Here is a 27,850-nt window from a genome sequence, read left to right as displayed (position 1 = left end):
GTTGTCTAGCGTATTTGATATTGCTGGCCGAGAAAATTTACCATTGAGCACTTTTTATGATTGCCACATGATAGCTGATTATTCATCCCCATATACAAATGATTGGCTAGAAATGATGGTATGGTGTTACTTTAAGAGGTGTTGGTCATTTTAACGCACCCTTACATAGGTAATCTTATTTATTAACAATATTTTAAAGAAGAGGCTATAGTGGACAGAACGAGGACTCTTAATAAATATAATGGTTTTGAAGAGTTAAATTTCAACTATTTTCGTTACGTCACTATAGCAAAGAGAATGCACGATACAACACAACTCTGAACCATTTAAAAAAACTATAGCATGATTTGTTGGAGTTAAATCGTATTTAACCTAAAACGAACGAAATCTTTTCCCATTTTAAAGTAGTTAGAAATTAACCTTTAATTAGAAGACTTATAATTGGCAAATTTGAAAAATAAATATGAGCGAAGAGAAATCTAAGCCAATGGTCGCCAAGTGTAAAAGGTTATATAACAAGGCTCGTTTTTTCTTATGGTAACTACTCCATGATTAACCATAGTATATATGGCATATATTCTTGAACGTGCTAATCAAATTTTAACCAAAACAAAAACTTACCAAAGTAACCGAATAAATATCATATTTATTATTTAGTCTCTTGTGTGTGAGAGAGATTGTTTTACTGTAGAAAGTGCGAAAATGTTAATTAACATTGAATGCTAATTTATACGCATTTAAATTCTGAGTCCCTAAGTGATCTCCAGAGTCCAGACTCCAAATTTAGATATATATGAATCTTGACAATATAATTATAATTTAATTTTTAAAATTTTTCCTAATCTTAATTTACCAAAAAATAAAATAAAATCATTCTGGTGAATTTGAGAGTTGTGAAAGATATACATAAGAATTAATATAATACTATAAGATACGTAAATCTATTAGCATATATCCTCTTCTTGGAATTTCTTTAACATTATCTCAATGAAATACATATATATCTATGAGAGAAGAGGAGAAAATAAATGCATACTCTATTTATAACAAAAAACTCGGCCTAAATAAAGTCCAAATCTTGGCGCAAGTCGCTATTTTAGTCAAGAAATGTTTTCACCATTTATTGCAACCCAAAATTTCACTAATTTGGTAAAAAAAAAAAATCTCTAACTATTGGCAAATGCCAATTGTACAACAGTTATTGCGGATCAAGCAAAATGCAAAAGTTTGTAGAGATGACATGTTAGTTATTATCAAACGTAAGCAAATTGTATGTGGCAACACGACTTGGATCATAGGAAATTTACCACATAAGTAAATATTGGATTATGTAAATTTCAAATAAAGTAATCAATGGGATTGACGTTGATAAAAAAAAGTTGCTTTTGACAAGATGAGAGTGACTCATCGGTCGGTAACTTTGAAACCAATTTTGAAAAGGTATCAATTGATTAAGCTCTATATCTAGATAGTAAAAATGAATATTCTATCACAATAGAGAATAATTGATTCGACTAATTCAAGAAAACTGAAACTAAATTTGGTAGCAGACAGGCATCACAATTCACTACATTATTAGTCATAAAAGATGTCTTCCAACACTTCCAAGTCAAAAAATAAATTTCAAAACAATACTTAAAAAACAAGGGACCGAATAATCACAAATAGCAAGAAACAAAAAATACGCAAAGATTAACATTTTGTACCTTGTCATATGTTGCACCAATGACTAAGATAGATGCATCGCCATCTATGATAGTACAACAGCGAGATTAAACATGACCTGATGGCTAATACTTTGTTGTGGTATTTACCTTTCCATCTATTAACATTTGACCGACGCTACTAGTTGACCCCGTTAAGGTGTGTTACAAATCGCAATGAAAAAATATACAGCAAAAGTAAGTAACATAAGCACAAAATGATCAGGTAGATAAGTATAAAATCATTTTTGTTAGATTTTTTAGGCTTTCTTGATGAACATTTTACGTTGTAATATCGAATAGAATTTCCATTGAGTCTATGAAACAAACCAAGTTCAACAAACTAAAAATTTGTTTTATTATTTTCAATTTTTGTTGCAAGTAGGCATTCGGATGACCGGTGGGGACCATAGATCGCTTAAACCCTAGCAGACTCTCCTGCTCTACTCGAGCGACACGTGTCACAGCCACGGCATTCTCTCCCCCATAATTATTTTTCATCCCCAAAATAAAAGAAAAACAAAACCTTCCACTCTCCAGCAACTAGCTCTCTCTCTCTTCAATTCATCTCTCCCCTCAAATCCATTATCACCACCAAAATCGAAGTTCGTTCACAGAGAGATGGAGCAGAGCGCGGCTCCGTGCAGTTCTCTGATTTCTTCGCCCAATGAAGACGAATTCGCCGTTTGCCAAATCCTGCTCGGTCTCAGGAAGCTGTTGTCGCTATCTGAATCGCTCTCCGATCACAACTGGGGCTGCAGACGGAGGAGATCCTGCCTTGGCTCGCCTCCGAGCGCTTCATCCCTACCGGAAAATAAAATTGAAGAGGCACGTCTTCCTCTCAAAGCAGAGGAGGAGGCGGCGGCAGTTTCGAGCCCCGAAACGCCGCTTTCCTTCCCCCGCAGCGAATGCGATGATAGGCACAAGCATTCGTCGAAGAAAAGGGTACATACTTTCTCCTTAATCTGTTTCCTCTTTGATTTGTAAATGAATTGATTTTGACGATCCCCTGTTTTCCTGTAAGTCAAATTGACGATTTTAACCCTTGGATCTGCAGTTGAGGGAAGGTTACTTGGATATGATAAACAGACTGACTGAGCGGAAGGAGCTGCTGTCAAGGGTAAATTCGTCATAACATAACACTTGTCATTCTTCTCTCATCACCACCTTATCTCCTTCTCTCTCCCAATCTAAACAAAACAGCAGATTAAAAAGGCGAACAAGTTCCACAACCAGCTCAAGGCCTACAATTCCCAGCTCAAATCATTCAAACAAGCGGTATGAAATGGAATTATCCTCTCGAATTAATCCAAATTTTTTTTAACTTAAAATCAACATTTTGTTTGCAAATCAGGAGATGAGAAGAGATCATGTGCTCCGATTGGGAGGGGAAAGGGATATTGATCTCAACCGCCCCGCAGAAGAGGCGTTCGGCGACGTGGAGGTATGTCAGCCGTTTGATGCGGCCGCGGATAAACGGGCCAGATCTGCTGAAGCAAGGATGAAGAGGATGAAAATCATCAAAAATAAGTCTAGATTTAGGAAATACTAAATCTTTTCATTTATTGTTTTCTTTTTGTTCCACATTCACCACTAGTTCTCCAATAGAATTGGGTAGAATTAATTTCTTGATGTTTGCCAAAAATATTGGTTTGATTGAGATTGTAAAGCAGCAACATTTTTGGGTAAATTTTTGTACTAATGAATTTATCTGCGGAAAGTTTTACTTTTGGAATGGATGGAAGAGATATTTTGTTGTAGTACTACTGATTCTCTTGTGTCGTCATATTATATTTCCATTTATAAGTAAACAAACTTGATTTACAAGAAAAATATGGGTGACAAATTTGATCTCAAGATTTTTACAATGTTGAGTTTATGATTACGAGAATAATTATACCAACAGTGGTAGTTGCAGTTACAAGAAATGAATTTACGATGAATAGTCACAAAAATTAATCAATCACTAATACAGAACAAATCCAAACATATACGGAGTGCTAATTCTATCAAACTCTTATGTGATGAATGAATATAAAGCATAAATTCAAAGACAAACATTAATAAAAAGGTATCCTCTACTACTGTTTTTTCCACGGAGATAGTATATCAATTCTCATAATCTTGAGCACCGCCGTCGTCGTAGTCCTCCTCCTCGTCGGCGACGGCGTCCTGGTATTGTTGGTACTCCGCCACCAGATCATTCATGTTGCTCTCCGCTTCCGTGAACTCCATCTCGTCCATCCCCTCCCCGGTGTACCAATGTAGGAAAGCCTTCCGGCGGAACATGGCCGTGAACTGCTCACTGACGCGGCGGAACATCTCCTGTATCGACGTCGAGTTTCCGATGAACGTTGACGACATCTTCAACCCGGTAGGCGGTATGTCGCAGACGCTCGACTTGACGTTGTTCGGGATCCACTCGACGAAGTAGGACGAGTTCTTGTTCTGCACGTGCAACATTTGCTCGTCGACCTCCTTTGTGCTCATCTTCCCCCGGAACATGGCGGAGGCCGTCAAGTACCGCCCGTTTCGGGGGTCGGCCGCACACATCATGTTCTTAGCGTCCCACATCTGCAGGGACAGCTCTGGGACGCTAAGGGAAAAGTAGTTTTGGGATCCACGGGAGGTGAGTGGGGCGAACCCCACCATGAAGAAGTGGAGGCGGGGGAACGGGATTAGGTTCACGGCCAGTTTCCGAAGGTCGGAGTTTAGCTGCCCCGGGAACCTTAGGCAGCATGTCACCCCGCTCATCGTCGCCGAGATCAAGTGGTTCAGGTCCCCAACTGCCGGAGAGATAAAATGAGTAGAAAAGTGAGTGGCATGTGAAACTTACTTTCGTATACTTATTATGTAATAAAAGTTTTATAATAAAAGTAAGTTAAATGAATTAATTGGATATGAGGTTCATTTACTAAATTGTCAAAATGAAAGTATGTATTTAATAGGAATGGCCCAAAATGAAGTATTATGTAAGACATATATTAGGAAACATAAAAAATACTTATTTTCTAAAAGTATGCACATTATTTGGCTAGTGATCAAAATTGTAGAGTTTGGGTGGGTAGTTAAAAATTGGTACTTACAACTTGGAGTGGTGAGCTTGAGGGTGCGGAGGCAGATATCATAAAGGGCCTCATTGTCGAGGACCATGCATTCGTCCGCGTTCTCGACTAGTTGGTGGACGGAGAGGGTGGCGTTGTAGGGCTCGACGACCGTGTCAGAGACCTTCGGGGAAGGGAAAACGGAGAAAGTGAGCATCATTCTATCGGGAAACTCCTCTCTGATCTTTGAGATTAGGAGGGTACCCATGCCAGACCCCGTGCCCCCACCCAATGAGTGGCACACTTGGAACCCTGATCACATAGTTGGTAACAACAATTAATCTTTCCGGTACGAACAAATATGAGGCAATGAAATAGGATTAGTTGTCTCTAAAATTACGAAATCAAGCCAAATTCTGGATTTTTTCCCCAAAATTTTAATGCAAACACAAAGTTTCAAAAAATCGCAACTATCCCATAACATTTTTATTTAGCAAAATACGATATGGAGTTGGTGCATATGTATGGATTTTGGTGATACAGATAAACAGTAATGTAAATGTGTATTGACTTGACAATACGGCTAACTAAACTTTCATTTTCCTACAAATTTGATCAAATGAGACAATTCCAAACTTGAAGAACTTTTGATATGTAATTCAATTTTTGAGACAAATTAGAACCGACATATATTTTGTGATTTTTATAGACAATGAAGCCAATAAAATAAAAAGGGTTTTCAACCTTGCATACAATCGCAGCTCTCAGCCTCCTTCCTAACAACATCGAGCACCGAGTCGATGAGCTCGGCGCCCTCAGTGTAATGGCCCTTGGCCCAGTTATTCCCGGCCCCGGACTGGCCGAATACGAAGTTGTCGGGGCGGAATATCTGGCCATAGGGGGCGGCCCGGATGGAGTCCATGGTGCCGGGCTCGAGATCCATGAGGACGGCCCTCGGGACGTACCTCCCTTCGGAGGCCTCATTGAAGTAGACGTTGATGCGGTCGAGCTTCATGCCGTCGCCGCCCTTGTACTTTCCGGTGGTGTCGACGTCGTGCTCATGGCAGATCACCTCCCAGAATTTGGAGCCGATCTGGTTGCCGCATTGGCCACCTTGAATGTGAAGGATCTCTCTCATCCTTTCCCGATTTCAATCTAATTGTGGGATCAAGCTGAGGATGTTTTCATCAAACCAAAATGAGGTGGAGAGGAATGTGAGGGACTCTGATTATTTCCACCAACCGCTATTCTCTCTTCAATCTCCACACATTAATGTAATATTTACAATTAGAGGTAAAAAATTAGCTCAATCCACATGTGGTTCACAGTTAAATCGGCCAATCCTTTTCAATTTGCAATAGCTCAACATATAAACGGTTTTAACCCCTCAATTCTATTTTATACCATGCCATATGTTTTTCTCTGTACGAACCCTCTTCTATTTGTTCACAACTTTTTTTGAACTTATAATTTAGGAGTACCTTTATTAAGTTAATTTGTCATAAAGAATAATTTCAATTGAGAATATGTCACAAAATTAGTTGTGTTGTAATGCATAATTTGTTTTAGTAATCAGGAGTAGTACGAATTAGTAATTACTCCATTCGCCCATGAGTAATTGACACTAACTTTTTTTTCTTCGTACGTCCACAATTAATTGACACTCTTATTAAGAGGGGGATCCTCTGCTGTGATTAAAACCACAGCACCCCATGTTGTGGTGTAAAACGCATAAGTTTTGTAATCAAACGACAGCAAACTATTTAATACTTATTCAATTCATCCCACCACCCCCATCCCCCCTACCCCCACCACCCCGTACCCATACCTAGGGGTGAGCAAAATAACCGAAAACCGAATATCCGAACCGAACCAAACCGAAATTTTGAAATTCGGTTCGATTTTTTGGTTTGGTTCGGTTTGGGCAAAAAAAAAACCGAAAAACCGAATTATATTTTAAATATATTATTATATATTTTTATCCTATTAATTTAGTTTATTATATCATATATATATATATATATATATAACATATATTCTTCTAATATATTTTTATATAATAAATATTATATATATATTATATTAATTTTATATTATATATATTTATATTCTATTAGTATATATAAAATAAAATAAATTAGATATATTAAAATATACCATCTTTTTCCGGTTTTTCGGTTTTGTTTTGAAATTTCGGTTTTTTCGGTTTATTTCGATTTTTTAAGTTCAATTTTCGGTTTTTTGATTTTCAGTTTTCGGTTTTTCGGTTCGGTTCGGTTTCAATTTTAACCTAAATTCGGTTTTTCGGGTTCGGTTCGGTTTGGGCGAAAAACCGAACCGAAACCCGAATGCACACCCCTACCCATACCCCAATTTCTTTGAATTCATCTACATTTTGTTTGGATATATAATTAAAGATGTGTACTACTAAATTCTTTAATTCTTTATTAAGATTTCTTTATTATACATTATGTTAAACATAATTCTTTTTTCTATATCTTTTTAATTATAAGTCATTTTGATAGCTAAACTAGATTTGTATTAAAAATATTAAAAGAAAACAAAAAGTGTATGTTGTGGTTTAACAGAAATTTACTTCCTCAATATTTTTATTCTTTTCTTTTATGGTATACTTTAATTTGTTTATTTAGTAAAAACCACCTTAAATTTAATTATCGATATAAGAAAATTAAAATGGCTAGCCAAAAAGTTACTTACTTTTAAATCAAATGCATATTATTGAAACTCAATCAATAAATAGTCAATTTACAAAAAGAATTATAATACGAAACATTAGTGTTACTAAATATAACTAAAAATATTAAAATAATAAATGAATTAAAAGAAATAGTTCATGGCAAGTTTCCTGCCAAATGATGTTAACTGTTAAGTGAAGATTAAAAGAATTGTTTATAAGGCCATCCACAGCGGCAAAAAAAAATGTCCCGATCTCGTCTCGGAGGGACGAGACGCCAGCGAGACGGCGTTGTGGGCGTCGTCTCGTCCCCATCTCGTCGCCAGCGCGTCCCGTCGCGGCGAGGCACCCCGCGAGACGTCTCGCCACGCGCTTGGGCGACGTGGCGAGCTCCGGTTCGTGCGTGACGCCCACTCGCCGTCCCGCGATTGGGCGTCGTTTATATCCATTAAAATTGATTTTTTTTTATTTTTTTTAAAAATCAGAAAAAATTCAAAAAAATAAAAAATATATATAAAAAAAATTCAAAAATTATACTAGCCGTTTATAGCCGTTTTTTACAAATTTTTAATTTTTTTAAAATTTTTTTTAAGCCCCAAATCACTTCTATAAATACCAAATCATTCCCACAAATTATCCACCATAAAAAACTCTCTATTCTCACTCAAACACACTACATTCTTCATCTCAAAACATTTTTCTTCTCCCAAATTTAATCAATTCATGGATCCATTTGAGCAAATGCGTCAACTAATGGAACAATCGCTAGAAGAAGATCGACGTAGGGAGGAGGAGGAAGCCGCAGCGCGTCAAAAGCGAACCCGGAAATACATCCATCGTGACCGGGAGCAAGCCGCCGCAAGGTTGGTACGCGATTACTTCTCTAACAACCCAAGATGGGATGATACCTATTTCCGTCGCCGTTTTCGTATGTCACGCCCGCTATTTTTGCATATCGCAAATACATTGGCGGCCCGGGAAGAGTACTTCAAAGAAGGTTTCGACGCTACTGGCCGTCCCAGTCACACGACGCTCCAGAAATGTACTGCAGCAATCCGTCAGCTTGCTACTGGACAAACGGCGGATTTGTTCGACGAATACCTACACGTCGGAGAAACCACTGGGAGACTTTGTTTGATGAACTTCTGCAAAGGCGTCCGGGCAGCCTTCACCGACGAATTTCTGAAGAAGCCAAACACCGCGGATTGTCAGTTTCTGCTCCAACTTCACGAACAAGCACACGGGTTTCCCGGGATGCTCGGGAGCGTCGATTGCATGCATTGGCAATGGAAGAATTGCCCAACGGCGTTGAGAGGGTCATACACGAGCGGCCACAAAGGCACCCACCCCACCGTTATACTCGAGGCCGTCGCCGACTACCGGCTATGGATTTGGCATGCGTATTTCGGGGTCCCCGGCTCGAACAACGACATCAACGTGCTCAACCACTCCGACCTCTTCACCGAAGTTCTGAATGGTAAAGCGCCAGCCATCAACTTCGTCGCTAACAACCGCCAGTATAAAATGGGGTACTATCTTGCCGACGGCATCTATCCGAAGTGGCCAACCTTCGTGAAGACGTTCAACAGGCCTGCGAACGAAAAACAAGTCTCTTTTTGCGCAGAAGCAAGAGTCTGCTCGCAAGGATGTGGAGAGAGCGTTCGGGGTTCTCCAAGCTCGATGGAACATTATCAAAGCCCCGGCTCGACAGTGGTTTATGGAGAATATGGTCGACATCATGTATACGTGCATAATCTTGCACAACATGATTGTCGCCGACGAAGGACCTGAGGCGGGAAATTGGTTCGACCCTGAAACCCCGGGAAGCTCAACCGCAAGTAGTCCGCCTCGCAGTGGATTGCATCCGTCTTTGGAAGAGCGGATGTGTATTCGGGAGCTAGGACACGTGATTCTACCGCCCACGGCCAACTCCAGGAGTGTATTTTTATTTTTTTAGGATTTTAATTATGTGTGTTTTTTTTTTAGGATTTTAATTATGTATTTTTTTTTTTAGGATTTTAAATTGTAATTTTATTTTATTTAATGAAGTGTGTTTTTTATTAGTTGGATTAGTTGAAAATAAAAATGAAAAATGAAATTGAATGAATAGTTAAGAGATGAGATGGTTAAGAGATGGATGGATGTGGGTGCTATCTCTTAGTTAAGAGATGGAGTGAAAAGTACAGTGGAGCCCATGAATAGTGAAGAGATGAGACGGTTAAGAGACGGATAAGAGACATTGCTGTGGATGCCCTAACTTACGGTGGGAGATTAATAGAAAACGTGGGTAGGGGTGTTGGGATGAATTGAATAAGTACTACTACATCTGTCCCTGAAAATTTGATACAGTTTACCATTTTGGTCCGTCCCTGAAAATTTGATACACTTCACTTTTATCATTTTTGGTAGTAGACCCCATATTCCACTAACTCATTCCTACTCACATTTTATTATAAAACTAATACTTTAAAAGTAGGACCCACATCCCACCAACTTTTTCAACTCACTTTCCATTACATTCTTAAAACCCGTGTCGGGTGAAAGTGTAGCAAATTTTGAGGGACGGAGGTAGTATTAAATAGTTTGCTGTCGTTTGATTACAAAATTTATGCGTTTTACACCACAGCATGGGGTGCTGTGGTTAAAACCTCAGCAGAAGATCCTCCTCCCTTTTGTTAAGACTCATTTTAATCATGGACCTCACATTTCATTATTTTATCATACTCACATTTTATTATAAAATTAATATTAATATTATATAAAAGTAAGACTCATATTTCACTAATTTTTTAATCAATTTTCAACTATATTTTGTAAAATCACGTTTTAAGTTAAAATGTTCAATTCATTATTGAGGGAGGAAGTAATACAATCCAAAAATTGGTTGAATCGGTCAACGCTTTATCGGCCCAATTTTTAATCTACAATTATTCAGGTTTGGATGAAAGCCCAATAGGTTTTTTAAGCTTGCTAAACTAATGGGCCTACTGGGCCGAGGAGAGTTTTACAAAGAAGGAAAGAGAAAACCCTAATTCAACAATTCTTCACCTATAAATCTGCTGAATTCAGCTGCTTTTGCATAACAGCTCCGATTCTTTGGTTATTCTCCACATCTCATATATTTTTGTTACAAATCTAAATTTAAGTCTTATTTTGAAGAATCTTCTATCACTTTTTGTTAACTTCAATTATATTCCCCCAAATGATGATTCTGGATTGAATATCTCACGACGGTCGTCTGAGATGCTCAGTGTCATCGTTGATGTAATCACAATCCTTTGTTTCTGATGGATTTTTTATTTCTTTGATTGTTGGTTTTTAATACCTTTCGATTCAAAAATGGATGGGTGGCTCAATGAGGATAATCCTTAAATTATTCCGATAGTATATGAATGGATAATTTACCTCCTACTCATTCTGAGAGCCTTCTGCCTATTTTTCTCCATTTTTCTTATATTTTTATTCCACTATCCAATTACGTTTAATTTCCAAATTTTGATACTACTGATTTCCATTATTTTACCTTTAAAAAAAATTGATTTTGTTTTGAAAATCTAATTTTTGCAATTAAATTGATTTCTTTAAATAGCACAATGAAGAAACGCATTTGATGAGATCAGCTGCTGGTCGCTGAAACTTTTATATATAATGCATAAGTCCTTTTCATTCAGAGTGCTGTTTATGAATCCGCACCTTTTTTGTGATTTTAGTTTTTATTCATGTTAAATATCTGAGTTTTTGACAGGCTGTCCTTCATAAACTACCTAAGTTTGGACATTTACATCCTAATTTTACTATCAATTTCCAAATAATGACTACTCTGATCATTACAAATTATCAGCTGGTAAACATAATTGACTTTTAAATTTTGAAAAAATGTTTTCGACTGTACATGAATAAACACACCATATCTGATGTTCAAACAATTATCTAATGAAAATATGTACAGTACATTGGAATATTACAAATTATATTCTTCGAAATAAGTACTAGTATATGACTATGATTCTGGTTTATTATTACAACAAATTATTATTAGTAGCTGTCTGTGCTTTTATTGGGCTTGGACTAAAAGCGAAATGCTATTGGGCTTCAAGTGTTTATCTTACAATTTTTAATTATAAAAATTCTAAAATTAAAATCTCTATTGTTTTATAGTACAACAATAAATTCGTAGTACATATCAACAAAACTCTTGATTCGTTTCGTTTGATTTTCAAAATTTGTAATGTCTTGATTAATAATCATAATGGCTAGTATTGCAAAATTACGTGATAACTAAAATTGTTTGAACAAGTTTAATAAATGTATACTGTATATGAAGTAATTAAAACAAAAGATGACTTCCAAAAACAATGTAGTTCGTTGTGACGTAGTACTAATTTGAATTTTGAGAATACGTTATTAATTGAGTACATAAAGAATCCATAATTATATACTACCTTAAATGAAACTTACATTGAATTGAATATACTTTTAAAAGGTGCGCAATAGTAAAAATTGGATAATTTTCGTGCAATCTCAAATTTACTAAGTAACCGTAATTGTGTTAATGCTGTCTGATTCAGATTAGATAACGATTACCAGTTTTAAAGAGGTAAGCAAGTTATATAGTACTACTAGTAATGTTATTATTAAAAAAATTAAACCTGCATGTTATTAACCTTTTCTTCAAACCCAATCAAATGGCTATTTTTTTGCCTTATGTGTGTATGAATGTGTGTTTACTTAAAAAAGGAAAGAAGCTGACAAGACGACAGATGACTTAGCTTAGAAGAAAATGAATTGGGTGATTAATTTACACATGCTTTTAACTATTATTGGGAGCAAAAAGTTATAGAGATAATATACTAAAATTATCTGGCATTTCTCACTTTGCTGACATATTCTTTGACTTCTTTAATTAATTAAATTTCTCCATGTTGTGATAAATTAACTACTTTAATTATCACTCTACATAGATAATTTGAAAAGTCTAATATATAAAAGTTTAAAAGGCTGTATAAATTGATTATATTTTTGAAGGCATATAGATCAACTGAAAAGGTCTAATTTAAAGGGGTGGATCTATTGATTAAAAATTTAAAACTGTGTAGGATACAATTGAACAGTTGGGATAAGCTGAAAGGTCTAATTATAAAGGTTAAATCTAGAGGCCTATAACAATATTTTTCTTTTTAGGATAAAATTTGACCAATCTATTTGGTTTGGTATGGTGCATGAAATGGATAAGATGTAGTGTTAAATTAATTAACTTTGTATTTGGATTAATTGATATTTTTCTACTGTATGATTCTTAATAGTTAATACTGATTGACGTGTAAAATCAACTAATTATATAGTACAAGCATAGTATTTTCTTCCAAAATACTCCGTACACTTTATTTGGTAATTATAGTCATTGCATATTTTGTAAGTTCTTAAAGGTACAACAAAAAAGAAATTCTCTTTTTTAATTTATTTAGACATAATTTTTGAAAAATCCAAAAATATGATTTAGTAGTGATGTTAATGCATTTATAACAAAGATCTAAGTAGTTCCATTAATAGTTTAAACTTTTGCAAAGAAAAACAAAGGAAGAAAAAGGGAAAATTGAAAAACATAATGTGAAAAGGGGAAAATATGTTCATGCACGTATGTTCTACGTGGTTACTTTCTGTCATACTTTGATGTATCACACTTCCATTTGTAATATTTCTTCCGTTCATTATCCATAGTTTTAGTATTCCTTCTCTCTCAAGTCAAGTGATTGATTTTCGTTTATACCATTATTTTGAGAACATAATAAGAAATAACTAAAATGAAGATAAAGTAAAGAAAAAGAGAATAATGTAGAAGAGAACATTATCATTTTCTTCAAACACGTATTGAAATGCAGTTAATAACTTGAAATGGGACAGAAAGTAATAAACAAAGCATATTTTATTACAAGATTAATGACGGAATTGTTAATTGCCAATCTTTGATGGATTACAGTTTCATTTATAGTGTTCCCTCCTTCTACTACTATCCACATGTGTTTTAATACCGAATTGATAATTAGATTGCAATAAAACTATTTTTTGGAATACCATAATATGATAAATTAATAACAATGTTCAATTACAAGTGTATATTGTTATATGAATGGGTCCAGGGTACAAAGATTATCCTGTTGAACAGTTGGAAGATTTGAAGATTAACAATATCGTTAGAAAAGTAGAAAAAAGGTAAAGAAAAAGAAAGAAAACAATCTTTTCCACTGCTCTTTTTCAAGATTGGTACAGCCTGCGTCATTCCTAACAAAATGTTGATCAACTTTTCTAGTAATCAATTTTAAAGAGGGTTATTGCTGAATTTATACAATGAATTTTGATATCAAGATTTTAATTGAATTTAAATACTATGAATACAGTAATGGGGTATGTATTTATCACATTTCTTTTAAATAGCCTGATTTTGAAGATTATTTTTTAGTATCGAAATCAGAATGTAGTCCAGAAACTCCTTTACAATGTCCCAGAAATAAAATACTATAAAACATTCTATAAAGTTAATTTGTGAGTGCACCACAATTAAATGAGATATATATGCATAAACATTATCAACATATATGCAATTCCTTTTGCTGTGTAAGCACCTCTACTTTTCATGTCACCACCTACTGATTCTTGACTTGTTGTCATGCTTTTTTCTTTTTTTATCTTTTACTAATATCTATACTAGTTTAAATTAAAAAAGTTTGCATCATCTTTATTGAAATTCTATGTTGTAAATGCAATCTTTCGTACACCTCCTTTATTCAAATCTTATCTTCAAAATATAAAGGCTATGCATCGAAACCAACTATACATGCATGTTGGCTTATTTAATTTTAATTTTAATTTTAATTTTTTCTGATAAGAGCTATTTCATTTTCAGTTCAAACCTCAATGTTTGAGCTACAACTTGTAGTAGACATTTTATGTAGATAATATTTTGTAAATGTTACACATTAATTTTAGCCAGCAGGTGGCGCAGATTCTGTGAGAGCCAGATTTTGTAAATTAGATGATGCAACTACAGTCAATTTCCTGAGGAATATAGTATAAGATTGGATGTTGAAAAGAAGCAAGAAATTGATGAGCAATGCATTGCTGCTTTACACGACAGAACCATGTGTGTTCATATTGATCACTACGATTTAATTAGCACACAATTTCTCTTCTTTTCTTTCTTAGAAAGCATTAGAAAAAAATATTTTTTTTAGCTCTGGTCCACTAAATCTGAGAGGATATTTTGACAAAAAATCATCAATTTTGAGTAGGCCCTTCAAATCTATTTATGTATATCGCCCTACCACCTCCGTTTGTATGAGACTGTTGCAAGTCAAAATATATAAGTTCTTATTTGATCAATCAATACATAAGACACAATTCAATCGGATATTACAAAAACAATGAGCATCTAATGATAGCTCTAATGCTCCTTTTTTTTGATAGAGAAATGCTCAAAGAATGTTAAACAACCCAATACACATATCGGATGGGAATAACCTAATTAACTCTGAGTAGCAACAAAGTCATCAATTGATCTTGATCTCTCGTGTATCTCCGAAACTCGTACATGTCATCTGTTTCGGATGGAATGGAAATTCCAGGTACCATCCTCTGTTCCATTATCCCAAGAGTCATAATAGCATTTTCTTCCTCTTAGAAGCTTACCTTATTGCGGATATTTCAATAAGTTCCTGATTCTCCTTTCTAAATTATGGAATGTTTTTAAAAAATATGTTCATTTAATATTAAGAAAATGACAGTGGCTGTCACAGTCGCACATGTGTGTTATAAACATGATGGACACGCACTCATAAATAGAAAAAAGGAATTAAAGAAACTATATAGCATGCCACAAGTAAATGTATATATATAGCTCTCTTCTTTGTCTCTTCATTCTCATTTCATCAATCACCCTTCTCTCTTCTCCAAAATTGTATGGGCTTTACACTTGCACTAATCCATCCATATTCTCAAAAATATTATTCAAAATCATCCAAATGTTTTGTACTCTCTATATCACCCTCACATTCCTCGTCATGATCCAAGGTACGTACTATCATAAAATCATAATTAAATTCGACTATATTATTAATCTATTAATATTCTTGTTTTATAATTTACAGGAAGTTTAGGGACTACATTCCAATTGGTGAATAGATGTGAGTACACGGTCTGGCCGGGTACACTATCCAACTCGGGCAGCCCCGGTCTAGCCACAACCGGTTTCGAGCTCCAACCCGGTTCCACCCGCTCCATCACAGCCGAACCGGGCTGGTCCGGCCGGTTCTGGGGCCGCACCGGCTGCTCGTTCGACCCATCCACCGGCCGCGGCAGCTGCGCCACCGGCGACTGCGGCTCCGGCCAAATGGAATGCAACGGCTCAGGAGCAGCGCCGCCGGCCACCCTCGCCGAGTTCACGGTGGGGTCGTCGGGGAGTCAAGATTTCTACGACGTGAGCCTGGTCGACGGCTACAACCTGCCGATGATCGTGGAGGCGAGCGGCGGACAAGGGGGCTGCGGGGCGACCGGGTGCGTGGCGGACCTGAACCGGATGTGCCCGGAGGAGCTTCGGGCAGGGGGCGGGCAGGGGTGCAAGAGCGCATGCGGGGCGTTCGGGACGCCGGAGTATTGCTGCAGCGGCGAGTTTGGGTCGCCGGATAAGTGCCGGCCGACGGCGTATTCTTCGATATTCAAGAATGCGTGCCCAAAATCGTATAGCTACGCGTACGATGATCCTACGAGTACGTTCACTTGTAGCGGAGCGGATTACACCATCACGTTTTGCCCTTCTCTCACAAGGTTACAAATTCTTCTCATAATAAATACACAAAAATAAAACCTTTTTTTTTTTATCTACCATGCATGGAAACTAGTTGCTTTTTATATCTAAATCATTTCTAAAACTTAACAAGACACTAATTTTTTTAAGTCTAAATTGGTTGCTTTGTGTTTGCATTCTCCATATTTATTTAGTTTTCTTGTACCCTAAGATAATAGTATAGTATATTGTTATAAACATTTACGATGACAAAGAATTTGATGAATTTTGTTAGTGCTTGAATCTCTATTTTTACTTTAAATGGACATTTCATTCTAGTGTCAACATGAAGAGTTTTATAGCAATGTAATAGCGGATGAATGGATCATGTACTAATATGTATCTATATTTTTTTGCAGTAAAAAATCTTCAAGTTGGTCACCAACTACAAATGGGCAACCGGCACCTGCGGTGGCCACTGCTGGTGGCTCACACTCTCATCCGGCTGAAGATAGTCTGTCGACGTGGCTCCCGACTTTTGTCACCGGTGGCTCAGCACATCTTTCACCGAACCCTAATCACATTATCTGTGTTGCGACGACAATTTTATTGTTTGCATTTCTTTTGTTGTAGAATTCGTATTTTAGTTTAGCAAATTGTTGTTAGGATTTGGAGCACATTGCCAAACAAGAGATTTTTTTATTTTTTTTTGCAGTTTTTTTATTTCTTCCTTGGGATGTGTTGATGATACTAGTTGTTGATGGTAGGTACATATTTAAATATTTAATTTAATTTTTGGTGATGTTCTTCTCACTTTCACAAGGAGAAATACCTATGATGCATATTGAACGAAGACCGTGCATAATATAGCATCCTAATTAGTAGTAATATTTTTTCTGTTCCACGAGAGTATGCATATTGAACGAAGACCGTGCATATATAAGTGCATACTTATATATGAGACGGACTAAATGGAAAAGATTCATACTCTTATGGGAATTAATCGATCTTATTAATACTTAAATAGTCTAATTAAACAACTATAATGAACCAACCTCTCAAAAGTATTTTACTTGGTTTTATATGGCTGCAGTTGGCATATTCCTAGACAGATAGGACTCCAACTCCTTATGACTGTTGTGAGTAGCTAATCACATAAAATTTTCTTAAAATCTTCTTTTGGTGCTCCTCTCGCATTGGTGATTTGATAGTTGTTTATAGGTGGACGGTTTCAAATTCCAATTAAAGGCATCGTTTGTGCCAAAGAAATTGCAAAACAAATCATTCCATTTTCACTAAAGTTGTCTCATTACTCTAAAGAGACTTTCCAGCTTCATCTCCTTATGCTTAAAACTTGGATATGCTAATTAAATGCACTAACTAAAGTTGGTAACATAATCCTTTTTTAGCTAAATATATGTAATTTTCAAATCAACGCGTCAAACCCGACAGATGTGGTAGATAAAACAAAAAAGGCAAATTACATGAAGTTGAGCTAAATTCTGAAAAAATATTCAGTGATCCTTCCACACCAAAGTGTCATGATGAGGTGGTGTACTCAACCATTTAATTCTTGACAAATGTCAAAATAAATGACTAGACATGCCAACTAATAGAGTTATTTATGAAAGATATTCATTAAATCACTTTTATAGTTTTATAGAAGATATGCATTAAATAACTTTTATAAAATAATGCATAATTATTAATATTGAAATTATCAATATTTTTTTTTGCCTCCTATGTATACACTACATACTTATATATATAATAATCATATTTTATATGTATTCATTATCTTTTGGCAAAAAAAAAAGTAGTATAATCACGGAGTGCAATACTTTGTTAGTATTATTTAAATTTTATGATTATATGTAAGTGAAAATGCACACAAATAAAAAGTATGATCATAATTTAATTTTTCTATTTTTGTATTGCATTTAAAGAGTTATATGTACTTAACAACTTGATATGAATTTAAAAACTAACTTATAACTATTTAAGTACGTAATTATATTTATACATAGGAGCAAAAAATATTGCTAGCAATTTTTAGATTTTAAAATTATACTGTATTACGTAAAAGTGGTTTAATAAATTTTGTAAGATTTAATGCATTAAATAGGTTATATATATGCTTAGTAACTTAATATAAAAATGAAAATTAAATTATAACTATATAAGTGTGTCATTATATTTATATATACTATAAGAAGAAAAAATATTGACAATTTTCATATTTTAAGAATTAAGAATTTAAGATTATGCAATATTCTATAAAAGTGATTTAATAAATATCTTCTAAAAATAACTCTATTAGTTGGCATGTCTAGTCATTTACTTTTCCATTTGTTAAAAATTAAATGGTTGAGTACACCACCTCATTATGACACTCCTCATTATGACACTTTGGTATGGAAGGACCACTGAATATTTTCTCTTAAATTCTGGTCCGTTCCGTAACTCGAAAAATTATCCGGAAGAAAACTACTACGAGATTTGGATTTATTCACGGACACCACATAACTGAAAAAACTGATAGCCTACCATTAATATAAAATGTTGGCTCGATGAATAGATGACATATGAAATCATTTTACTCACCAATGATAATATCTGAACATGATTTTCAAGCTCCATATCACATCTTATACAATTTTATCAAAATTCTTCAATGGAATTATTGCATTTATACTTTTTTTTATCTTTAATATTGCAAGTCGAATCAAAATTGAGGTAATACAAGTTCCCTAGAAGTAGTGAAAGTGACTGGAAGTTAAAATTTAGCTTATCCCAATGATTTTTCGTAAGTTGAAATACACCATTGTAGTAAAAGCACTCGCGTGTCACGAGAATTCGCACATCATAGCTCGGTTCAACCTCGTATTTGCACTACGTTACTTACTAGACAAGAGAATTTCTAAAGATAACAAAATGAAAATTAGAATCTCCTATCCAGATAACAAAAAAAAAGACAAAAACTTGATCACAGCCTACAGCTCATCCTTCACATCCTCATCCACTGCCTCTTCCTCAATCTTGGGAGAACTCTCCGTTTCTTTTGAACTAGTCTCTGTCTCCGTCTCCGTCTCCTCGACATCGTCCTCCTCCTCCACTGCTGCATCCGGGCTGATGTTGAGGCTGTTCTTCACCGAGCTGTATATCCGGGAAGCAAAATCTTTCGGTTCATTGAGAACGAAGCCGCTCTCCATGAGGGCTGTCTGGTAAATGAGCTTCGCTGTTTCTTTCACGGTTTCATCCTGAGCAAGAGGACGGCAAACCAACGGATTACAATCAGGAAGATGTTAAAAAGACGGAAGAAGCTATGAGTTCGTGAAATGTGGATATACCTCAGGATCCTTGGCTACTCTGGCCTGAAGCTCTTTGATGATGGGGTGTCGGGGGTTGATTTCAAGGACCCTCTTCCCACGCATGTAGGCTTGCTTGCTTGCGTCAGAGAGCGTTTGAGACTGCATAATTCTCTCCATGTTCGAACTCCACCCATATTTGGATGTCACCACCACGCACGGGGAGTCAGCCAGACGGTTGCTGAGCTTCACATCGTCAACGTTTTCACTAGCAAGAGCGCCTTTCCACCATTTGGTCAGCTCCTTGAACGACTCCTTGAGTTGCTTCAGTTTTGATTCCTTCCCGAGTTTGAGCCCCTCCTTGGATACATTTTGGAATTTCTTGTCTTCATAATCCATCAGGTATTGCATCAAGTATTCATCCACGGGGTCGGTGAAGAAAATGACCTGCACAACCCAGGTCAAATACAGTGCTTCGAGACGAACAAGGATCTTTCGGAGAGGAGCTTACCTCGTAACCTTTCTTTTTCAGATTTTCAAGGAATGGAGAGTTCTCGAGCTGTTCCTTGCTTGTTCCAGTAATGTAAAAGATATCTTTCTGTCCTGACTTCATTCTTGCTATGTATTTATCCAGTGAGGTTAATTTACCATCAGATTTGGTACTGCAGAAGACATTAAAACACCATTAGTTTACCATGCATCGAATTTTTCTCCATAATGTAGATAATATGCTTACGTTTCGAATCTAAGAAGTTTTGCTAGGCGATTTCTGTTGGTGGCATCCTCGATGATACCAAGCTTGATTGACTTGCCAAACTCATTCCAGAATTTTGCATACTGGCCCTTCTTTTCATTGCTGTCACCGGATTCTTCGACTTCTGGGATCACATTACATTCCAAAGCAAAAGCAGAACCAGTTAGGCACATAGGAAGAACTTACAATGCAGAAGTTAGCCTACATCGGTCAATAATAACATCTCTTTCAGATTACCCTACCTTTCTTGTCTGTGTCGCTAGCTTCATCAGGGTCCTCCTCAGCAAGCTTGCGGATCATATCAAGGGCTTTACGGATGAGTTTCTTCTTGATCGTTTTCAAGCTGCTGTGCTGTTGTAACATTTCTCTCGACACATTAAGTGGCAAGGTGTCGGAATCAACAAGACCCTGGTAACATGCACAAGTACTAGTTAGAACAGGTCCCATATCTTTATTATTACTCCATAACTTAATACTAGAAAGGTTCAAGGAGGCAAGATTTACCAGTAAGAAGTTGAGATATTTGGGCAGAAGTTCATCGAATTCATCTGAGATAAAGACACGCCTGACGTATAACTTCAAATTGGATTTGTTGGCGTTGTAGTAACTCTCATACAAATCGTGAGGAGCCTTAGGAGGCACAAACAGCACAGCCTTGAATTCCACATCACCTTCAGCATTGAAGTGACTCCATGTCATAGGCTTCTCTTCGCCAAAGTCCTGTCAACAGAGATTAATGTTAATTCAAACAATTAAATTGGTGTAGAAGAATATTAGGTTGCACATTGTTCATGGTCCCCACCTTAGCCAGAGAGTGATAGAATTTTGTGTATTCTTCATCGGTCACCTCCCTTGGACTCCGTAGCCATATAGCTTTCACATCATTCAAAAGTTCCCACTCAGAGGTAGTTTTCTTCACTGTCTTTGTTTTGGGTTTCTTCTCGTCCTCTTCTTTCTCAGCATCCTCTTCCTCTTCCTCGGAAGATTTACTTTCAGCTGTTACATTTCATATGTGGATTAGATGAGCACCAAGAACTATATGCATGGACACTTTAATTATTGTCTTGTAATGAACCAGTAACAAAATTGCACAGTTCGAATATCAAGAAGCAGCTTAAACATGCACGATTAGTACAAAGGGTCACAAATGATGCATGTACCATTATCCTCATCATCACTGGTATCATCTTCCTCAGCAGGGACCTCCTCCTCCACTTCTTTAGTAGCCCAAAGAGATATGGGGAAGTTAATGAATTCAGAATACTTTTTCACCAATTCCTGCAACAATAAGAAATATGGAGAAAAAAGATCAGTGTTCTGAAATAGATAGTAAATCAAACACAAATTCAATGTCACTTTACATCTCTTGAAGTAGTTAACTTGCGGCATTAAGCCCCAAAAAAGTGGATAAACAACAGCACCTCCTCCAACCCACTATAAAAAGAGATGTGAGATCTACAACGGAAAAAACCAAAACGAAATAGCTAGAGCCATTTACTCCGTGCAGGATGGTTATGATGACCTTCTTTGCATACTTAAGCCAGACCATCAAACTACCTAGGTAATACGTATCTCCTCACACGGGTGGTTTTAACAAATCTTCTATGGGATACTATATCTTAACAACCCCTAAATAAATAATGGGGTTACAAATCAGAATCAGAAACCACTAGAGCGCGCTCAGATATCCAAAGAAGAAAAAGGCAGGAGAGCAAACAATCATAGATCACACACAATGAAATCACTACACCTGAAATGCAGTTCTATAGAGGGCAAAAGCAAATTCACACAATTTTTAGAAAAAAAGAAAATAACTAGGGAGTATAGCAAGTCATATGGATAAAGAAAGGCAAGGTAATCAGGGATGAATGAAAGTAATCCTTCAAGCCACCTAGTTCAAAATATAAACAGACAGATAGAAAGAAATAAAAAAAACATATAGATCTTCATGTAAACTACTAACCTTCAATTTGTGCTCTTCCAAATACTCCTGTGCTTCCTCTCTGAGGTGCAGTCTAATTTCAGTTCCACGACCAAGTGGTTCGTTCCATGTATCTTCTGAGATTGCAAAAGCTCCATCTGCCTTCGACTCCCAAACGTGCCTAGAGTTGGTCATAATTTTAAACATCAGTCATGTTATTACATTGTGCATAGGAAATTAGTAGTATAGGATTATGGTGCAAAAGAGCATACTGTTTGTCATCATTATGTTTGCTAATAACTTCAACGTAGTCAGCAACAAGATACACAGAGTAGAATCCAACACCAAATTGCCCAATAAGGTTAAGATCTCCACTTGTCTGCATCTTTTCCACAAATGCTGCATTGACAACATATTATGCCACTTTAATAGAGAAAATTGATCAAACAGAGACACCAGCAACTCAAAGAGCAATTAGCTTTAAAACAATCACCCCACTAGCTGTAACTTGAAATTGTACCTGAAGTTCCAGATTTAGCGATGGTACCCAAATTCTTGATTAAATCCTCCTTTGTCATACCAATACCTCTGTCACGGATTGAGAGTATTTTCTTTTCTTTGTCCAACTTAATCTGCATAGTCACATGAAAATATTATTAATCTCATATTACAATTCACCCTTTAACTGCTCAAACATCCCAGTCACTAAAACAAAAGTCACTTTGCACTGAAGTACCACCAGTTAGTGTAATCTATTTTATTAGTTTACGATGCTCAACATTCTTCTTTGAAAACATTTAACTAAATTACTATTTCAGGTAAATCTAGATATAGTACATTATATCTTAAGTTCTTAACCCATATCAAAAGCTTACTACACAAAATTAGATCAAACATATTCTGCAACAAAGCTTACCTGTATCTCAAGCTTGGCATCATCACCTTCTCCCAAAATTTCCTTATCAGTAAGTGATAAGAATCTGATCTTATCCAAAGCCTGAATAATCATAAAAATCACACATCATTCTCGTACACTTCATTAGATCTGCTGACCAAATACCAAAAAACACAAAAACAAGAGAGATATACTCACATCTGACGCATTGGAGATCAATTCTCTTAAGAATATATCCTTGTTACTGTATAGAGAGTTGATGATAATGTCCATAAGCCGCGACACCTCGGCTTGGAACTCAAACTTCTCCGCGCTCGAGCGGAGAGATTTCCTCGACATCGATTCAGCTTCTCTGCACCACCAGAAATAAATAAATTAAAACGAAAATCACTAAATCATCAAATCACACACTACGAAAGAATAAAACGCAAACTACCTCTTCACAACATCGGAATCGGTGGACAATCCGTGCGGTACGGCGCCGATTTTCTCCTCCACCTTCGGAGGATCGACTGGCGCATCCGAATCAGCTTCGGCATTTGCGTGTAAATTCCTACCTAAAATATTCCACAGATTTATAAAGCAAACCTTCGATATTCGAAAATCACAATATTTCAACCAATCCTAGAGCATAAAATGATTAAACACTAGCTCATACGCCGAATCAACAAAATGAATCTAAATCAATAGAATGAGTAGCACATTTTTACCAAAAAATCGTGAAAAGGAATCAGAATTTAAGTACCTTGATCTGGTAGAAGAAACAAAAGGCAGAGTAGTAACAAAAAGGAGCAGATCGTCCATTTCCTCATTTTTGCTCGCTGCGGTATCTGTGAGTGAGGTTGTTTTTGCACTCGAGTGGAGAGTGAGATTTATTCAGCTCGGGGGTTTAGGAGACTGGTTGACGAGTGCCACGATATGGAGATTTCTGATTGGTTCGATATTCCACGTGTAAGTATCTCATTGGTTGGTTCTGCTTATTAGACGTGGAGTAGCTCTGGTTGTTCTGGAAGCTTCGTCTTTGCGTTTCACATAAGGCAAAATGATTGACGAGAACATTATTTAGACCTAGGTACACGTTATTTAACGCACTAAAATGAATTAAGTATGTAAATTTGCTTTTAAAATAATTAATTAACAGGGTGTTTGTTGTATATACAACCTCTTTTGCCCAATATTTAGGTATTTTATGTAAATTGGTATATAAAATCATCAATTTTGATTTTATGAGCAAATTTTTAGGACGAGTCTTTCCATTTATGGTTTAAATTGATTATAACTTATTTAAATATGTGGTGAACAAAATGTAGATCCACTTTTTCTTTGTATTTTTCTAGGTTCAAATTCTTTTTCTCCCGCTTTTAGTTTATCTATAACAAATGAAGGTAGAGAAACTTAAATAAAAAAAATAAGTTATACATGGCAATGATTGGATTAACACAACGAGTAAACAATCGAGTCCATAGTAATGGTTGTGCAAGCAAGGCGAAAGAGAGTTGCAGAGATGAGAGTTCGGTTGAGTTGGCGACCCACGGGTGGAGAAAAATTGGTCAATTGAGAAAGTTTAGAGAGAAGGGTACATAAGCTTAGATACAAAAATAAAAATACACTACTTAGTAACTAATTTTAAATTGTTGGTGGACAAAAAATGTCTTTGCAGAACAATATCTGTTTTTTAATTTGGGGAATATAAACAAGTCGGATCCGATTGAGAAATTTGCACAATTCGTTAAATTACTAGGTGACACTTAAAAATTACGAAAAATACAAATTTCACTCAAAGATCATGGTGTTTCCAATAAATTCCCCTTAATAATAATACTATTTTATTTTATTTTTATGTATTCAAATCTATTTTAAATTTTTGTAAAAAATAATTAAATAAGTACTCCAGTATCTTGTGGCTATTGACATAAGTTCCCTTAAACAACTAGCTTGTTGAAATCAAAGTATGTGAGTTTCTCAAAAGTGATTAATGATTAATTAACCAAAACAATAGTGAAATAATAATACAACTTACATATAATATGTCAATAAATCAAAGATAATGAAAGATGGTATTGAAGTGTGATGCAAAGTAGCTAAAGATTATTTTGGCAATATATACCATTGGGATCTCCTTAATATCATTTCAGAATTATTTTAATATGTTATAAGATGGGTAAAAGTAATTTAAAATTTACAAAAATATATCCATTTAATATTTTTGATATAAGTTGTGATGAATTGAATGCACCCCCACTCATCTTCTTGAATCGCCCCCAACCCAAGCATTAAATTGCGAATTCCCCCACCCTTACCCTTACTTCACCCCCAATTCTTCCATTTTCTAGGTCACTCCCAATTCTCTCTCAAACCACCAGCAAGCTCTCATGCTCCAGAACATTCCGAGGCCATGGCGATTTCCGACGCGGTCGTGGCTAATCTAACCACTCTCTACCTTGTGGTCATTGCCGCCATCAAGGCCTACGGCATGGCGGCCAGCCGGAGCTTCAGCGGCAGCTGCGTAATCGTCCTCTCCACCGCCGCCGTCGCCCTGATCCTCGTCGCCGCCCTCGCCTGGGACGTCTCGCGCAAGGCCACGCGCGCGCTGATGATGAGCGCCGCCGCGCCCGATCCCGGCCACGAAATGTGCCGCGGCGGCATCTGCTGGCACGGCGTCGCCGTCAAATCTCCTGCGTCTCAGGTCCGATTCCGCCTCCCTCAGCACCAAAACATATGATCAAAAATCACCTCTGCTGCTATGCTACTGCACACCTAAATTATACTTCCAATTTTGGTTTTTTGTTTCTTATCTTAAACATATATTTTGCATTTTTTTTGTAATTAAAAATGCAGTAATCCTTTTAGCCTTGTGTAAATTAAAGTGTAAAGATTTTTGGGGTGGAATTTTGTGTATATAAATAATATAAATAGTGTTTTCCTAATATTTTCACCAAACTTTAAATGTATTTATTTAGTTGGTTATTGTTTGTGGGGTATTATGGTAATTTTCAAAGCGGATTGCTTTGGGAGATAAGATGTCAACATTTATCCTAGTTGTTTGTTTGTGGAATAAGAGATAATTCCAAACATTATTTTAAGGAAAAAATTTCAACCATTATTTAAGTTGTTAATTCTAAAGTATGAGTACATTATTAGCATTTTATCTCTCATTCTTACACTTTACTTAATTAAAATAGATGAAGTTGACATTATAGTTTATTTGCTTGGTATAGAATATTTCTATGTACTTTATCCCTGAGATTGTGCAATACTACTATTCAACTAGAATTCGTTCAATTCACATGATGTTGTATATATTTGATTGAAGTGAAACTCATTCAATCCGGGTGAAACTTTGGTTAGCATGAACCATTTATTCTAAACTTGAAGTGAAAAATCGAAAATCATTCAATTCGTGTGATCATATCAACCTTTGATTCGTAATGAATTTGTACTATCACGCAAAAATAATCCTGTTCACATGGTTGCATGAAACTTTGATTTTGTACAAAGCTTTTCTTTTTGAGATATTGGCGCTTAATGTCATGAAACTTTTCAAAAAATTTATTTTTTTTCCACGAACTTTAAACTTAGCATATAATATCATAAACTTAAATAGTTGTATAATTTTTCTCACCATCGACAAAAACTAACTGCATTAAAATGAGATGGATAACCAAATTTGACTTCTAGGGACTTTGTAATCTTATCACTATAATTTTTCAGTGATTAGAATATCGTATTTGATGTAATAACAAATGAAATGTAGCTGAATTTTATTCTTAGTGGAAATAATTAAAAAACTACTATTTAAATAGAAGTATAAACTTTGCACTATCACTTGAAATCATTCAATTCGAACGATCGCATGAACTCTTAATTTGCACTACGCGAATATTTTTTTTTTACAATCACAAAACGATCAATATTGCATGTACTCATAAATTTTTTATAATTAACTTACTTTTTAGTAGTATTAAATTTTGACAATATTTATATATATCCAATAATCCAATAGCAAAATAGCTATTTTTTATTATTACTACATACTCCTACGTTGCTAGAGAACCAATCTCTCTTCATCTTTGGATAGGGCATATTCAAAACTCTAACATGTACTAGTACGTACTTTTTATATATTTGTCACATTACCAAAATTTAACAAACGAAAAAGCCATAATGTAAAAAATACACTTCTTTCTAAAAATCAGGTTAGGGCCTTACATCATATTTCCGAAAAATGTAACCAGATGCCTTCACATTTGGGTTAAATACAAGATTTTGTTTCCATACTTTTGTGATACAACTAACTAGAAGTGGAATGCCCCTTAAAAAAGGAAAATCAGTGAATGAAAATTCACCATAACAATGGTCGCATGCTTTAGTTTAGATTAGTAAATTTTAGTTAATTGTAGGTGTTTTTTTTTAATTTCTTTTATGAGTAAAATTAATAGGGTGTTAGTATTTATGTGAGAACTTAGAAATTGAATGGGTCATCGACGTGACTAATAAGGGATAGGGGACCAGAGTAGTGACACTAGGAATTAAATACTAGTAATTAAATAATTCTGTATATCTCTACTAAAATCTCATAGGTTACTTTTGTGTGCAATCTACGAGAAGTCTCTATTGGTGAGGATGTTAAATTATTAAGTTTGAACAAAATTTTGATATTGAAGTTACTTTGATATTATCTATGGCCTTCACTATTGATAATCTATAATAGTGCTGATTCATATATATAAATATAGTATAATGCTCATTGGTCG

General features: G+C 35.7%; 5 protein-coding genes and 1 non-coding gene across 8 annotated transcripts; 4 read left to right on the top strand and 2 right to left on the bottom strand.

Annotated features, from left to right (window-relative positions):
• Positions 1-2,223: 2,223 nt before the first annotated feature.
• On the top strand, positions 2,224-3,438 carry LOC125218225. Of its 2 annotated transcripts, none has more exons than XM_048119858.1 (4): positions 2,224-2,648; positions 2,761-2,823; positions 2,910-2,981; positions 3,058-3,438. In XM_048119858.1, the coding sequence occupies exons 1-4, from the start codon at positions 2,325-2,327 to the stop codon at positions 3,253-3,255; spliced, it is 657 nt and encodes a 218-aa protein (XP_047975815.1). In that variant the 5' UTR covers positions 2,224-2,324; the 3' UTR covers positions 3,256-3,438. The 2 variants fall into 2 exon arrangements, with proteins under 2 accessions (XP_047975815.1, XP_047975814.1); XM_048119857.1 differs by having other exon boundaries at positions 2,907-2,981.
• A 220-nt stretch (positions 3,439-3,658) lies between these two features.
• LOC125223470 (tubulin beta chain-like) lies at positions 3,659-5,964 on the bottom strand. Its single transcript, XM_048126633.1, has 3 exons — positions 5,492-5,964; positions 4,790-5,059; positions 3,659-4,489 (listed from the first exon to the last, which is right to left on the bottom strand). Exons 1-3 carry the CDS (start codon positions 5,883-5,885, stop codon positions 3,813-3,815), a joined length of 1,341 nt encoding a protein of 446 aa, XP_047982590.1. The 5' UTR covers positions 5,886-5,964; the 3' UTR covers positions 3,659-3,812.
• Positions 5,965-10,637: 4,673 nt separating this feature from the next.
• On the top strand, positions 10,638-10,735 carry LOC125185780. The gene has a single exon (XR_007170278.1). It is a non-coding gene; the product is annotated as a small nucleolar RNA Z161/Z228 (small nucleolar RNA).
• Positions 10,736-15,350: 4,615 nt separating this feature from the next.
• Positions 15,351-17,025, top strand: LOC125219342 (thaumatin-like protein 1). The gene is made up of 3 exons (XM_048121292.1): positions 15,351-15,506; positions 15,584-16,259; positions 16,638-17,025. The coding sequence occupies exons 1-3, from the start codon at positions 15,458-15,460 to the stop codon at positions 16,849-16,851; spliced, it is 939 nt and encodes a 312-aa protein (XP_047977249.1). The 5' UTR covers positions 15,351-15,457; the 3' UTR covers positions 16,852-17,025.
• A 1,959-nt stretch (positions 17,026-18,984) lies between these two features.
• LOC125221918 (endoplasmin homolog) lies at positions 18,985-23,999 on the bottom strand. Of its 2 annotated transcripts, none has more exons than XM_048124248.1 (15): positions 23,842-23,999; positions 23,533-23,653; positions 23,295-23,448; positions 23,118-23,198; positions 22,722-22,833; positions 22,474-22,600; positions 22,244-22,382; positions 21,441-21,558; positions 21,083-21,276; positions 20,785-21,000; positions 20,523-20,688; positions 20,263-20,404; positions 20,038-20,188; positions 19,569-19,973; positions 18,985-19,478 (listed from the first exon to the last, which is right to left on the bottom strand). In XM_048124248.1, the coding sequence occupies exons 1-15, from the start codon at positions 23,906-23,908 to the stop codon at positions 19,212-19,214; spliced, it is 2,460 nt and encodes an 819-aa protein (XP_047980205.1). In that variant the 5' UTR covers positions 23,909-23,999; the 3' UTR covers positions 18,985-19,211. The 2 variants fall into 2 exon arrangements, with proteins under 2 accessions (XP_047980205.1, XP_047980206.1); XM_048124249.1 differs by having other exon boundaries at positions 20,263-20,401.
• A 1,352-nt stretch (positions 24,000-25,351) lies between these two features.
• On the top strand, positions 25,352-26,025 carry LOC125224011. Its single transcript, XM_048127340.1, has one exon. The coding sequence runs from the start codon at positions 25,492-25,494 to the stop codon at positions 25,816-25,818; it is 327 nt and encodes a 108-aa protein (XP_047983297.1). The 5' UTR covers positions 25,352-25,491; the 3' UTR covers positions 25,819-26,025.
• The last annotated feature ends 1,825 nt before the right edge of the window (positions 26,026-27,850 follow it).

Source organism: Salvia hispanica, chromosome 4, assembly GCF_023119035.1.
Source record: "Salvia hispanica cultivar TCC Black 2014 chromosome 4, UniMelb_Shisp_WGS_1.0, whole genome shotgun sequence".
Lineage (NCBI taxonomy): Eukaryota > Viridiplantae > Streptophyta > Magnoliopsida > Lamiales > Lamiaceae > Salvia > Salvia hispanica.
The sequence above is the reverse complement of the archived record's forward strand: the minus strand, read 5'-3'. Positions and strand labels throughout refer to the sequence as shown.

Coding starts and splice junctions, on each gene's coding strand:
- LOC125218225 (XM_048119857.1), top strand. CDS start 2,325: ATGGAGCAGAGCGCGGCTCCGTGCAGTTCTCTGATTTCTTCGCCCAAT. Junction 2,824..2,906: donor GGAAGGAGCTGCTGTCAAGG/GTAAATTCGTCA, acceptor TAAACAAAACAG/CAGATTAAAAAGGCGAACAA. Junction 2,982..3,057: donor TCAAATCATTCAAACAAGCG/GTATGAAATGGA, acceptor TTTGCAAATCAG/GAGATGAGAAGAGATCATGT.
- LOC125223470 (XM_048126633.1), bottom strand. CDS start 5,885: ATGAGAGAGATCCTTCACATTCAAGGTGGCCAATGCGGCAACCAGATC. Junction 5,060..5,491: donor GAGCTGCGATTGTATGCAAG/GTTGAAAACCCT, acceptor CTATGTGATCAG/GGTTCCAAGTGTGCCACTCA. Junction 4,490..4,789: donor CAAGCTCACCACTCCAAGTT/GTAAGTACCAAT, acceptor TCTCTCCGGCAG/TTGGGGACCTGAACCACTTG.
- LOC125219342 (XM_048121292.1), top strand. CDS start 15,458: ATGTTTTGTACTCTCTATATCACCCTCACATTCCTCGTCATGATCCAA. Junction 15,507..15,583: donor ATTCCTCGTCATGATCCAAG/GTACGTACTATC, acceptor TATAATTTACAG/GAAGTTTAGGGACTACATTC. Junction 16,260..16,637: donor TTTTGCCCTTCTCTCACAAG/GTTACAAATTCT, acceptor ATTTTTTTGCAG/TAAAAAATCTTCAAGTTGGT.
- LOC125221918 (XM_048124248.1), bottom strand. CDS start 23,908: ATGAGGAAATGGACGATCTGCTCCTTTTTGTTACTACTCTGCCTTTTG. Junction 22,383..22,473: donor AAACATAATGATGACAAACA/GTATGCTCTTTT, acceptor GACCAACTCTAG/GCACGTTTGGGAGTCGAAGG. Junction 21,559..22,243: donor TGGAAGAGCACAAATTGAAG/GTTAGTAGTTTA, acceptor TTATTGTTGCAG/GAATTGGTGAAAAAGTATTC.
- LOC125224011 (XM_048127340.1), top strand. CDS start 25,492: ATGGCGATTTCCGACGCGGTCGTGGCTAATCTAACCACTCTCTACCTT.